Source organism: Cervus elaphus, chromosome 27 (assembly GCF_910594005.1).
Source record: "Cervus elaphus chromosome 27, mCerEla1.1, whole genome shotgun sequence".
In the NCBI taxonomy this organism is placed as follows: Eukaryota; Metazoa; Chordata; class Mammalia; order Artiodactyla; family Cervidae; genus Cervus; species Cervus elaphus.
Genome location: NC_057841.1, coordinates 45,290,815 through 45,303,980, shown reverse-complemented (window position 1 = coordinate 45,303,980; position 13,166 = coordinate 45,290,815). Strand labels below are relative to the sequence as shown.

The following is a 13,166-nucleotide window of genomic DNA, read 5'->3' as shown; positions in this document are numbered from 1 at the left end:
CTTTTACTTCTTAAAACTTTGCCGTAATTTTTAATCACATTGCTGTTCTTGTTGCTTCTCTTCGGCCCTAGACTATGCACTGCAGGCAGGTACAGACCATGGACGCTTTTCTCCCAGGTTTTTACTCAGGGCCTGAAATGTACTCAGCTGCAGTAGCTGCTCCGTCCACACTTTCCACATGCTCAGTAAAGTAATGAAGTGAGTTATTAAGATTCTTTAAAAAATGTGCTTCAGGTATGTTGAGTCCTATGTGCTTAGTCCTCAGTCCTGTCTGACTCTTTGCGACCCCATGGACTGTAGCCCACCAGGCTCTTCTGTCCAAGGGATTCTCTGGGCAAAAATAGTGGAATGAGTAGCCATGCCTTTCTCCAGGGGATCTTCCTGACCCATGGATCAAACTCGGGTCTCCTGCATTGCCGGCAGATTCTTCACCATCTGAGTCACTAGGGAAGCATCCTATGAAATGGCTTTTATAAGCAAAAGCAGTCAACTATATCAGTTTCATAAGTTTCAAGTTGTAAATTAATGGGATTTTGGAAGACATTTTTAGTTGTAAATATTAAAAGGTATAAACATGTCCGTCATCTTGCTAGTTCTTTGTTTAAGGAGATCTCGTAGGGTTTGCAAAGGGGTAGCCACATGGACTGCAAGGAGATCAAAGCAGTCAATCCTAAAGGAAATCAACTCTGAATATGCATTGGAAGGACTGTTGCTGAAGCTGAAGCAACTTTGGCCACCTGACGTGAAGAGCCGACTCACTGGAAAAGACCCTGATGCTGGGAAAGATTGAAGGCAAAAGGAGAAGGGGGCAACAGAGGATGAGATGTTTAGATAGCATCACTGACTCGATGGACATGAATTTGAGCAGACTTCCAGAGACAGTGGAGGACAGAGAAGCCTGGTGTGCTGCAGTCCACGGGTTTGCAAAGAGTCGGACATGGACACAACTTAGCGACTGAATAACAGCAACAACATGGGGGAAAAGAATCTGAAAAAGAATATGTATATATGTATTACTGAGTCACTCTGCTCTACACCTGAAGCTAACACGATATTGTAAATCAAATATACTTCAATAAAATAAAATAATCTGTGGGCGGGAACAGCAGCCTCTCCTCTGAGGGCTGGTTGCAAATGGCGCCAAGAGCGGGGTGAGAGCCCTTCGCTCTCCCAACCCACCTTGGACCCTCTTCTTCCCACACCCTCAAAGGTGAGATGCGAGTGTGTGAGCCCGGTTTCCTGTTTGTGCCTCATGTGAAATGGCTCCCAAATGTGAAACTTTGGAAATGCAAAATTATGGTTCACAGCGAGCAGTCAGGAAGAGCTGTTTCTCTTTTGTTCAGACTCTCTAGCCTTCCTTGAAGGTCCAGGAAAAGGTGTAGGAATCCTGTCAAGACCATCCAGGATGCCTTTGCCCCTGGGGTGATTCTGCACCACTCTGGACTCACTTCAGTAAACACAGGATAATGACAGGCCCCCATCACACAGACCAGGGCATCAGCATCACTTAGGAGCATCTCCGTGCCCTGGTTTCTTCTATGGAGCCTGCATCTCAGCAGGGCGCTCAGGCAAGACGCTCCAGCTCGTCACATAAACAGGGACTTTTTCTGCGGCTCTGCGCACGCTGCAGCTGTGGTTACTGCCGAGGGTGTTTACACAAAGACCTTTTCAGCAGCAGCTGGGAGGCTGCAGTCAGCCAAAGCCTCCGCAAAGTTCTATAAATCTTGAGCCAGCACAAAGACAATCCAGGATTCTTTTTTTCCCCTCTCTCTGTTAATGCATCCGAATTAAATCATTAAGCAGGGATGAAGGTGAAGTGCTGTAAGTTTCTCACCAATAGGAAGGGGCCAGACATGCCCAAATGTTTCATGTGCTTCCTAAGTTGCTCAGTCATGTCCGACTCTTTGCGACCCCATGGACTGTAGCCCACCAGGCTTCTCTGTCCGTGGGATTCTCCAGGCAAGAATACTGTAGGTTGCCATGCCCTTCTCCAGGGGATCTTCCCAACCCAGGGATCGAACCCATGTCTCTTACGTCTCCTGCATTGATTCTTTACAGCTAGCACCACCTGGGAAGCCCTCAAAGGTTTCACAGCTCTTTCCAAATCTTTCTGCACTTTGAGCCACAACCGGGAAGCGATGTTCTGGCCTGTGAAGTGAGATAGCTCCTAGGACTGTGGCCCCAGATCTCTTCAGGTTGCTAAGAATCACCAGGATCTCTCGGCTCTTGTCAAGCCAGCTCCGTGGACCAGGATGTAACCGAGTTCAGATCGGGGGTTGTGCTGGCTGAACCACCTGCTCCGTGTTCATCACATTTTTTTCATTCACAACACCTCCTTTTCATTGTTTGAAAGTGAAGTGGAAGTGTTAGTTGCTCAGTCGTGTCTGACTCTTTATGACCCCATGGACTGTAGCCGCTAGGCTCCTCTGTCCATGGGATTCTCCAGGCAAGAATATTGGAGTGGGTTGCCATTTCCTTCTCCAGGGGAAGCTTCCTGACCCAGGGATCAAACCCGGGTCTCCTGCATTTCAGGCAGATTCTTTACTGTCTGAGCCACCAGGGAAGCTCTTTCATTGTTTATTTATAGTGTTGTAAGGAGACGGGATTGAAAATCTAAAACTCTGGCTCCTCCTGTGAAGGGGAGTGAGGATCACATGTGAGGCAGAGGACTGGGGACTCAGGGACCCGGTGGGTGCGTGTACCTCATCCCTGAGACCTCAAGACAGGCACAGTGCACGTGCCCTGCCAGCAGCCCATCGCCTGCTTCCCTTCCCCTCTCGAGCAGTCTGTGGCCACGCTCAGGACTTCTCTTTGTCAGCCTGCACCCCCAAGCAGAGCTCATCACCCTCCTCTGCTTCGTAGACTTTCCATTTCCCGTCCAAACCCTCCTCTGCCTGTCTGTCGAAGGAAACACTGGTGTTTGTTTCAAAGCCCAAGGCCTGGGCGGGTGGCGGGGGGTATCCTGTCTCCTTTCCTAGCCATCTGCCTGGGGCCCCACCTCCTCCCCTGGGAAGTCACTTCCAAGGACCCTCCCTCTGCAGGAGGAGAGGGCATGGTAATCAAGGAGGGGCTCCTGAAGGTCTGAATCCCCCAGACTATATACGTTACCCATGTCTTGAGTTCTTTGGGTTGCCCGCCCTCATCATAAATGTTTTACCCCCCTAGAAATGCAGTTTTTATGTCTCACTTTGACCAAAAGCAGAGAGGACACAATAAAGTGAAGGAGCCCGCCTGCTAGAGTTATCAGCGCCCAGACAAGTTTCTGTCTGCCATGAACAGTGTGCATCTGGATTCCTGGAAGAGCACAGAGAGGGGGCTTCTGTTGTGAGTCCAAGAATGCTTCAGCCTTCGCATCAGGTGCCACCAGACACTGCGTGTTTGAAAGTACAGTATGGAGAAACTTTTTAAAAGGCGGGTACTTGCTGCATCTTTAAAAGCTGACTGATGGCTTTTCAGCTGCTTCACATTTCAAGCTCAGGGATTGTGCTCTGTGCCAGGAGATTAGTCAGACATTCTTATATGTGCCTGTAATGTCAGCAATATTTATCAGTAAGAAGCATGATTCTGGAGAAGATGCTTGGCTATCCCAGGACTGTTACATCAGCCTCTCTGTGAGCCTGCGGGGAGAGAGAGGACTCCCCCACCCCCCATACCCTCAACCCATCTGAGGCCTGGAAACTCCGCATGAGTCTCCTCATCTGAACAAACTTAGGGTTCTGGGTGGAGAACAGGGCTCTCCATGGATGTCTCTGGGAGCCAGGAGCTTGCACTTCAAAAGAGTCTGTCTAAAGAAGTACATGCATGGCTAAATGGTTTCAGTCGTGTCCAACTCTGTGCAACCCTATGGACCGTAGCTCGCCAGGCTCCTCTGTCTGTGGGATTCTCCAGGCAAGAATACTGGAATGGGTTACCATTTCCTTCTCCAGGGTATCTTCCCCACCCAGGGATCTATCTTGCGTCTCTGTCTACTGCATTGGCAGGTGAGTTCTTGACCACTAGCGCCATCTGGGAAGCCCAAAAGCAGAAAAGAAAAGAAGATGCTGACTTCTGAGAGTGTTAAAGGGTGGATCAGATAACAATACTGGGAAGCGGAAGTGAGGCTGGATGGGGTTGCCCAGATGAGACACCTGGAAGCATGCAACCTCCCCTGCGTGTGACCCTGGACTGTGCAGGCCTGAGACCCCATCCCTGAGGCTGCACAGTGAATTCAGCAAAAGAAAGTTCACAAAAGAAAATACTAACATTGTGTACAAACCTAAGAATGTTTGTTTAATTCATTCTTATTTCTGAAAATATAAATTCAAAGCAAATGTCTTATAAGAGATAAAAAGATCCATAAAACAATTCAGTCAAGTATATATATTTGAATAAAATTTGAGGGTAAAAATTTTTATAGCATTAACCAAAACTTTACATATGACACATCACAGTGCAATAGGTCTACTTTGAGAAATTTATCTTAAATAACTGAATAAATGTTCAAAGATATATGTAAGAGGTGTTTAAAACATTGTTATATGTAATAGCAAAAATGTAGGTATAATTCATACAGCACCAGAAATTGATAAGGAATTTACAGTTTATTAAATTATGTAACACTATGTACTTTAAATTGATCATGGGCCCATATTTATTGACATGGAAAGAGTTACATTATTATTATGTGACTAAAGCAGTGTCATATAGATACTAAAGGTCAGAGCAGGAGGTAATGTACATTAAAAAACAAGAGTATTAGGTAGAGGAAAAAATGATGCTTTAAAAACTATACCTGTATAGGTCATTTAATATTTTTAAAAAAGTGTTAATTAAGGAGTGGTAAAGAAATTTTTCCTTATCCTTATCTTTTACAGTTACTTTTAATCCCCTAATGATAAATATCTTCTGGAATTAGGACTCAGAAAATTTTGCAGACCTCTTCATTTCACCCAAAAAGCTGAAGTTGCTCCTTGTCTGGGAAAAGTGAGTTGCGTGTGTATACACCACCTATCAGAGCATCCATTTCCGTGGTTTGATGGAGCTCAGGCACAATTCAACACAAGAACCTCTTCACACTTGCAGAGTAAAATGTCATTCCTAAGCAACTGAGAAGATTCTATTTTCCTCTTAGAATTTCACATCCTGTCCAGCGTTCAATGTGTAGTAGAATCTTGACTCTTTGATTGGATAGGAAAAACTTTTCCTTTAAAGAGTTAAAAATAATGTCAATGAAGAAAACTCACAAGTGATATAATTTCCTGGTATTTGAGTGTTTTGTCACCAATTTCTGTGCCAGGTCCCATGTTCAGCTGTCTGGCAGTTCTTATGATATATGAAAATGCTTCCATTTTTATAGGAATATGCTGGCAAAAAATCTACCACTTCCATGAATTATTAGTCCTTTTCTGCTAATTATTTTGAAAAAAGCAGAGTTGCAGGTCCAAGTTCAAGCGGCTGTTAACGTCTGGGACATACTTGGTGTAGGACTATTCAATTAGGAGAAAATCTGTGCCTTGTTTGACCACCAGTTTTCTAATTGCATTTTGAAACTTATAGGAAAAACCACGTTACATTTTTTGTATTAGAAGTTGAGCGAGAAGTTGATTTTAAATGATTGATAAAAGTAATCAGTGAGGAAACAAAGTGAGTAACTAACCTACAACATAAAGCTAGAAATTTTTACAGTTTTGAATAACGTTTATGAAAAAATGCAATGACAAACTGGATGGGACATGCGGAAAACCCTCTAGTGTTGTAAAGACCCCAGGGTAATTTGTTTAAAAAAAAAATACAAACCAGAGGCATGGCTGGGAGAACTCAGCTGTCTGGTTTCAAGTAGCAGGCAAAGTCCTTCGGTTTTAAACCACTGCTGCAGAAAAATCAGACAAAATAAAGAACAAGCAGCTCTACTTCACGTGTCTGGGGTACGAGTCTCAATGTTTTTGTGTGGACTGAGCTCCTGCGGGACGTGCTGCGTGTCTAACAAAATCCCCGCAGGAGTAGCTCACTAGTCCCGCTGATGGAGGAGGGCTGGATGCTGCAGAACCCCTGCTGTAGACACTTCATGCTTCTCAAGTTAATAACCAGACACACAAAACTTTATGGAGCTAAAAATAAAACATTTGGAATCTCATAGTATAGCCAGATTGTGGCAAGAGACAAATGATAGGAAGGACAAAAAGAAGAGGAAAAGGAAGAAGGACGGAGAGACGAGGACAGGACCCCATGCAGGATAGAGCAGTGAGGGAGGAAGTTAAATACAGTGCTGGATCTGGGGTCTGCCCCCCTCAGCTTATCACCTGAAAGCAGGGAATTAATAGTAGTACTGACCTCATGGATTAAATGAACTAATATGTATGAAGTCGGCACCTAATGGGGTGTGAGTGTAACCTGTTGGGTTTTTAAAAATTGAGTTAGAGTTGATTTACAATGTTGTGTTAGTGTCAAGTACACAGGAAAGTGATTCAGTTATAGGTATACATACAGATGCTCTTTCAGATTCTTTTCTCTTACAGGTTATTACAGAATATTGAGCAGAGTTCCCTGTGCTATATAACAGGTCCTTGTTGGTTATCTATTCTATATACAGTAGTGTGTATATGTTCATCCCAAACTGCTAATTTATCCCTCCCCCCTCACCTTTCCCCTTTGGTAACCAGTTTTTACAAGTGAAGAACTACAATGCATTATTTCTAACTACTTCATCTAAAATTGGATCAGAACACCCCTCTTGTGAACTGTATCCATATCTCTGCTGTATTTTCCTTTCCTGTTGTTTTTGCTGTCCTTTGCTTTCACCTGAAGATGGTAACGTGTTCTAGACTGCTCCATATTATAAATCTCATTTTTAAAAGTGTTGAATCAAGGCAGTCTGCCAGCGACTTTGTTTTCCCTACTTTTCTCTCCGTGTTGGACTTTTCTGGCATAGGAGAATAATATTACTTTACCATGTAAAACATGGGGAATGGCTTTAAAAGAATTCCCCAGCAACTGAATAATGGGCTGTCAAAAATATGCTTGGTGCCAAAGGATCTGGACACGTCTGTTCCATTTATTGTGTGTTTCTCGTTCCCTCGTGACTAAGTGCTCACAAAAGACACAAAAGCCCAAACCTCTGGAGTATGTGGTATTTGAGGGAAGAAACCATATTTTCATATATTCAGTCCCATACCTAACATATTAAGGTGCTTAGTAGGGGATCACCAGCAGACAGTGATGAGCATCTATGGTATGTAGGATGCTTAAATTACTAATTAAGTTGACTTCTAGTGATGAAGAAAAGTGTGTTCCCCCATCTCCACTGTGCTTGGTTGAGTGGGTTAATGTTTATTTTAAGGAGCACTAGAAGTCTTGCCCCCGAAACTTTTACCTTATGCTACCCTTTTTGAATAAGTTTATTTTTCTCAGAAATATGAAACTGATTTCTTACTTAAATTTCCATGTTTTAAAAGCCTGATAGTACAATAGAGCAAAGTCACTTATTTTTATTTTACTTTGATAATAAATTGAGTTTATTTTTAAAAAATCAATATAGGAATGCACTGAGAATATCTAGGGGGAGAAAATGGAAATGTGGAAAAATTTAAAAGGTGGCTTGTTTCTCAATGAAAGCAAGGGAAGTCAAGGAGAATAGCATTGCAATGCCTCCCCACCCCAGCTCCCACCGAGACCCTCTCCACTGGATCCAGCGCAGACTGTCTGCTTCTCACTCGGTACAAGGTTCTTCATCTCTCCCACCTGAGTCTCGGCCAGGCTGTTGCCAGCTGCCCTGGAATTCAGCATGGTTTCTGATTCAGGTTATAATTTTTGACCAGCATCTTAATGGCTAGCATCTCAAGGGCAGGATAACCGTTGTCCAAGAATTCCTGAGCTGGGGAATCTCCACTGTCTAGCATGTGACTCACAGGACACATGACATTCTTATGGGGCCCACTCCCCCAGGCCAGGGGCCATGAGAAATTCCTGGACTGCTTAACGAAAATTCCATGGCTTTCCTCCTACTCAGCAAAGCCTGTTGGAATTGAATTGGGCAAGAGTAACTTCATCTGAGGAGATAAATCTGAATCTGCTTTAAATTGTGTGTGGATGCAGGTGTGTACAGTTCAGATACCAAATTGAGCCTTGCAGCATTTATAGCAGTTATTGAAAATGCTCCATCATAACGAAGCAGTATGAACTCAGGTCCCTTAGTGAGACCCCACATTCATGCCCGCTTAGACTAGCTTGGAAACCATCCTGTCTAATGCCCGGGAGGCACTGAGTGGCCACCTGAGAATACAGTGCTGGGGGCAGAGTTCTCTAGAAGGAAACCTAGATGCCCTCCTTATTTATTTTGACTTGAGGAAAAGAAGCAGCGTAACTTCTTAGCTGTCTCTGGAGACCCAGTGCTGAACATACCACTTCCTATTTGCAGGACCAAATTGTATGGAAAGGTAGTGATTATCTTCTGTGATTATTAAAGCAACTAGTACATGACACAGCTCATGGATTTAGGTCTGGGGGGTGAGCAGAGGTGATAACTGGAACAGTTACTGAAGTCAAGTTATTGTTACCCCTGACAATGCATTGGGAAGATGTGAAAGTGTGGCTGAGCAGAACCCTTGTTGTTCTTCAGCTGCTCCTTTGTATCTGATTCTTTGTGACCCCATGGATTGCAGCACACCAGGCTTCCCTGTCCTTCACCACCTCCCAGAGTTTGCTCAACTCATGTCTGTTGAGTCAGTGATGCCATCCAACCATCTCATCCTCTGTCGTCCCCTTCTTCTCCTGCCCTTAATCTTTCCCAGCATCAGGATCTTTTCCAGTGAGTTGGCTCCTTGCATCAGGTGGCCAAAGTATTGGAGCTTCAGCATTAGTCCTTCCAAAGAATATTCAGGGTTGATTTTCTTTAGCAGAACCCTGAACTCTTATAAATGCAGACTTCTTATTAACATGGTCTTTGATTAAAATGAGCATTTTTCCTTATATAAAGTACTCAGAAAATAGTCACGCATATAGTGTAAGGAAAAACATGGAAAAATAACAGAAAATCATGTTTATACCAACCTTTTCTTTTGGGGACTTGGATACCCTTCAGATCATGTCATTGGAAACAGCACTTTTGCATTCAGGAGACTTCTGATTAAAATGTTTAGCTTTAAAAATAAACATAAATCCTGTCCTTCAATGTTGAGGAGGTAAAGTCATGATGTCCAGTGAATTGGAACATCAGAGCGTCCTCCAGCTTTCCAAATGCCACATGAAGTTAAAAGTTGAATTTTGGAAAGTACAGCTTATAATGTGCTACTATTTCATTATTTTTAACAAGAGAGTATTACTCATTTTTCTGCTCAAGACACATGTAGACTTGGAGAGGTTGAATAATGGGCAGCCATGTCAGCAGTGGAAGGGGTGGGTGTTGTCCATGGCAGGGGGTGCTCACCCAGACTGGTCTCTGAGAGGGAAGACAGTCACCCCACTTACATGTATGAGTACAAGCAAATCTCTATCAGGCTGTGTAAATCTGGGCAGAACTGAGTCTTCGATGTGCATTGATTATGTCCCTTCCTCCCCATTGCAGGCTCAACCTGGGAGAAGACTTTCCGACAGATCGGCTTCGAAAGGTGAGCTGGGCTCGGTTACTCATGACCCGTTTTATTCCAGCAGTTCACTGATTATCCATTGGTGGTCTCACCACCACTACTTCAGTGACCGCGCCCTTGAGTAAGTCGTCATTTTTGAGCCTCGGTTTCCTTGTAAAGTAAACCTTTGATTTATACCATCCTTGCTTGCACACAGATTGAAATTGATGATTAAATGGGGTAATTTATGTGAAAATGCTTCTTCTACTGTGAAACAGTGTGAAAGATAAGTTGTAGAATTAGGGCATTGCAGGAAAGAGAGTTGACTCTCTTATTGCTTCCTGATGTCATATGTTATATTCAGTTCTATAGGTTTAGTACAGAGAAATTTATATTTATATTGATATCTTCCTGATTATTAAAATTATCTGATCTTACCTGCTCCAAGTGAAAGGCTGAGATCATGTCACTCTTAGCTAAAAATATTTCTGCACCAGCATGTCCTGAAAAGAAAAAAAAACTGGCTCATGATAACATCAGAAAATGTGCAGGTAGGGTCAGTATAGCCCTAATGACACCATATGGACAATTTAACATCTCACAGTGAACTTGCAGCATTGGAACAGCTATTGAGACAGAAAAGTAATTAAATTTTTTTTACTCTAAAGGTAGATTTTGACTAATTCTTTACAGCATAATAGCATTTTTGCATTCAAAAGGCTTCTTACTAAAATGTTTAGCTTAAAAAATAAATGTAAATCCTGTGCCTTGAGGAGGTAAATCCATGATGTCCAGTGATTGGAATGTCAATGGCCCTCTAGCTTTCCAAACACCACATGAAGTTAAGAGTTGAATTTTGGAGAGTACAGCTTACAATGTGCTATGATTTCATTACATTTAACAGGAGAGTATTACTCATTTTTCAAAATGTATCTTTATGTGTATCAATCAAGCTGATGGAGTGCTTAGAGCATATGAAAAGAGTAATAAAATACTTTAAAATGCATTATTTCTCCAGTAGTGAGGAAGAACAGATATTTCATCACCAGGCTGACTGTGATGGTACCATTTGTAATCGACTCACAAGTCTGTTTATTTCTCTGCGTGCTCGTCCATGCCATCAGCACCGTCACTGTCGATCTCTCAGTGAGTTCTCATGCTTGGCCCTTGAGGTTATTGGATGATGTTGGTTTGGGGCGGGAAGATCTGGTGGACCAGCTTTCAGGCTGAAAATCACATGCAGCTTTGTGTGTGTGAGACCTTCCCCAAAGCACTGTTCTCTTGATTCTTCTTTTGTGTATCGACAAATGTCAAAGATAACCAAAGAAGCTGTTGTTGTTTTAGTCTCTAAGTCGTGTCCGACTCTTTGTGATCCCATGGACCGTAGCCTGCCAGACCCTTCTGTCCACGGGATTTCCCAGGAAAGAATGTTGGAGTGGGTAGCCATTCCCTTCTCCAGGGATCTTCCTGACCCAGGGATCGAACCCACGTCTCTTGCAATGGCAGGCGGGTACCGCTGGGCCACCAGGGAAGCCCGCTTGTTTGTTCACTCTATCCCTAAACCAAGGTTTATTGTAAACTTACAGAAGTCTTTCAAGACCCAAAGTCTTGTCAAAGGAGAGAGGATAGCAAATTGAACATCAATTATTTGTCTCCTGGCTTCAGGAAGACATTGCTATACTTGCTTTGTCCATTTTTAGGGTTGGATGGGACTGAAATATTGTAAAGAGAACCTCAGATACTGTGTCATCACCCCTACCTAAGTCAATGTATGTCTGTGAAAAACTGGATGTTCTCTTGCAGAATCATGATGCCACACTGGTACTGAATACAAGTACCAGCCAGTTCTTAGCACCATCTAATACCAATCAGTGCATACACTTCCTGATCATCTCAAAAGTGTTGTCTTACAGACACTGGTTGAATCAGCATCCTCCTAAAGCCCACACTTACTATTAAATTTTTTTTCAGCTTTAAAAATTAAAAAAACTTTTTACTGAGTTATAATTAACATACAATATTACATTAGTTTTAGCTGTATAACATATTGATTTGATATTTTTATATGTCGTGAAATGATCACCACTGTGTGACCAGTTACCACTGTCACCACCGATTCTGTTCTGTTGCCACATCTCCACCTCTGTATTGAGACTGTGTCCCCCGAGGCTTTCCCACCTTCGTTGGGTTTCTCTTCCTGTTACTAGCTTCTGAGGAAACCAGCTCCTCTGTCTTGCAGCACTGCTGTCTTGTCTGGAGTGTCTGTTTGTGGCTTTGTTTACCTTGTCAGTCTACCCTCTGATTCACATAAACTCAAATCGCTCCTCTTTGGCCATTGGGGACAGCTTCATGGTGACTTCTTGTCCTTTGTCGATGGCCGCCTGGTCTTTTCTCATTTCTGTCCTTCTAGCACAGCGGGAGTTACCAAGCCCATCCAGGATTCTGAACCTGGCATCCGCCATCAGTCCTGAGGGGGGACATTTAGGCATTTTCCAGCCTTTGGCTCTTGTAATGAACAACCTGTGCATGCCTGTATTTTTGCCAGGTATTCTAGGGATAGATTCCTGAGTACAATCAAAGAGTAAATTTTTGTGGAATTTTGATGAACATTGCCAAGTTTCCCTAAAATTTTGGCAGCAGTTTTCACAATGATTTCCCCAGAGCCTCACCAACAGAACGTGCTTTCACACTCGAGGTTTTTTGCCAGCCTGATGGGTGAGAAATGGTAGCTTGGTGTCCTTCTAATCTACATTAATCCTGAGTCATTTTTCCATACAGTGGAGTTCAGGCTGAGATTCTTTGCCATTTCCTGAGCAGAAGTCTAAGAGCAAGAGCTTCTTCAAAAATGGTTAAGGATTCATTGATCTGCAGCGTTCGGCAATTGAAACATTTTCTTTCTAGTTTGCGTGACCTTAACCTTTTGCCTACTTGAATAATGATGTAATGACAGCGATTGTCATGTACCAAGGACTGTGTCACATCATTTTCAGTCTGTACAGCAGCTCCACAGACCAGGGATTGGCAAACTTTTTCTAAAGAGGGAGAGGCCACATTTCAGGTTCCATAGGCCATACAGTTTCTGTGGTAGCAGAAGGCAATGAGCACGCTTTCTTCCAATAAAACTTTATTTAAAAAAAAACAGGAAGCTGGCAGGACTGGCTGCTGGCCAGCCTTTGTGACCCCATCTCACAGGTAGAGAAACCTAAAGAAAACAAAGCAGCTACCCAGAGAGCTGTAGCCACACACATTGACCTGCGTTCAAGAGGTCTGCCTGGCTTTCTACATCCAGCCACACTGAATGCTTGAATTGTAGCTTTTTTTGGTTTTGTGTTGTTTATTTTTCCTATCCCTGTAGTTCATTGTCTTTAGTCTCAAGTCTTATCAGCTGTTCTCATTTTATGAATATTTTGAAGAAAGTCAGGGAGTAAAATTTGCTTATCATAATGCCTCTCTAAATGGGTATGCTTCTGAATAGATGTATACATTAAAATATTATTAAGGGATATATTGAGTGAAAGGCTGTATTTTTGAACTGTAGTCTAAGTTTGGTGAACATCCCTAGTTTTAGATGTTATCTTAAAACATCACCCTGTGTTTTCCCGTGTTGTCACATGTTTTCTCATGTAA

The 13,166-nt window shown here is 42.9% G+C and overlaps 1 protein-coding gene across 6 annotated transcripts in view; it reads left to right on the top strand.

The window, feature by feature from the left end:
- The window catches only part of PIEZO2 (piezo type mechanosensitive ion channel component 2), a 241,604-nt gene that overhangs the window by 103,070 nt on the left and 125,368 nt on the right, over positions 1–13,166 (top strand). For all 6 annotated transcript variants that reach the window (XR_006338207.1, XM_043889594.1, XM_043889593.1 and 3 more), the window contains exon 4: positions 9,539–9,581. Coding sequence is in view for 5 of the 6 variants with exons in the window: in XM_043889594.1 (XP_043745529.1) it covers positions 9,539–9,581 (43 nt within the window). In the remaining variant the exon portion in view is untranslated. The remainder of the gene's footprint in view (positions 1–9,538; positions 9,582–13,166) is intronic.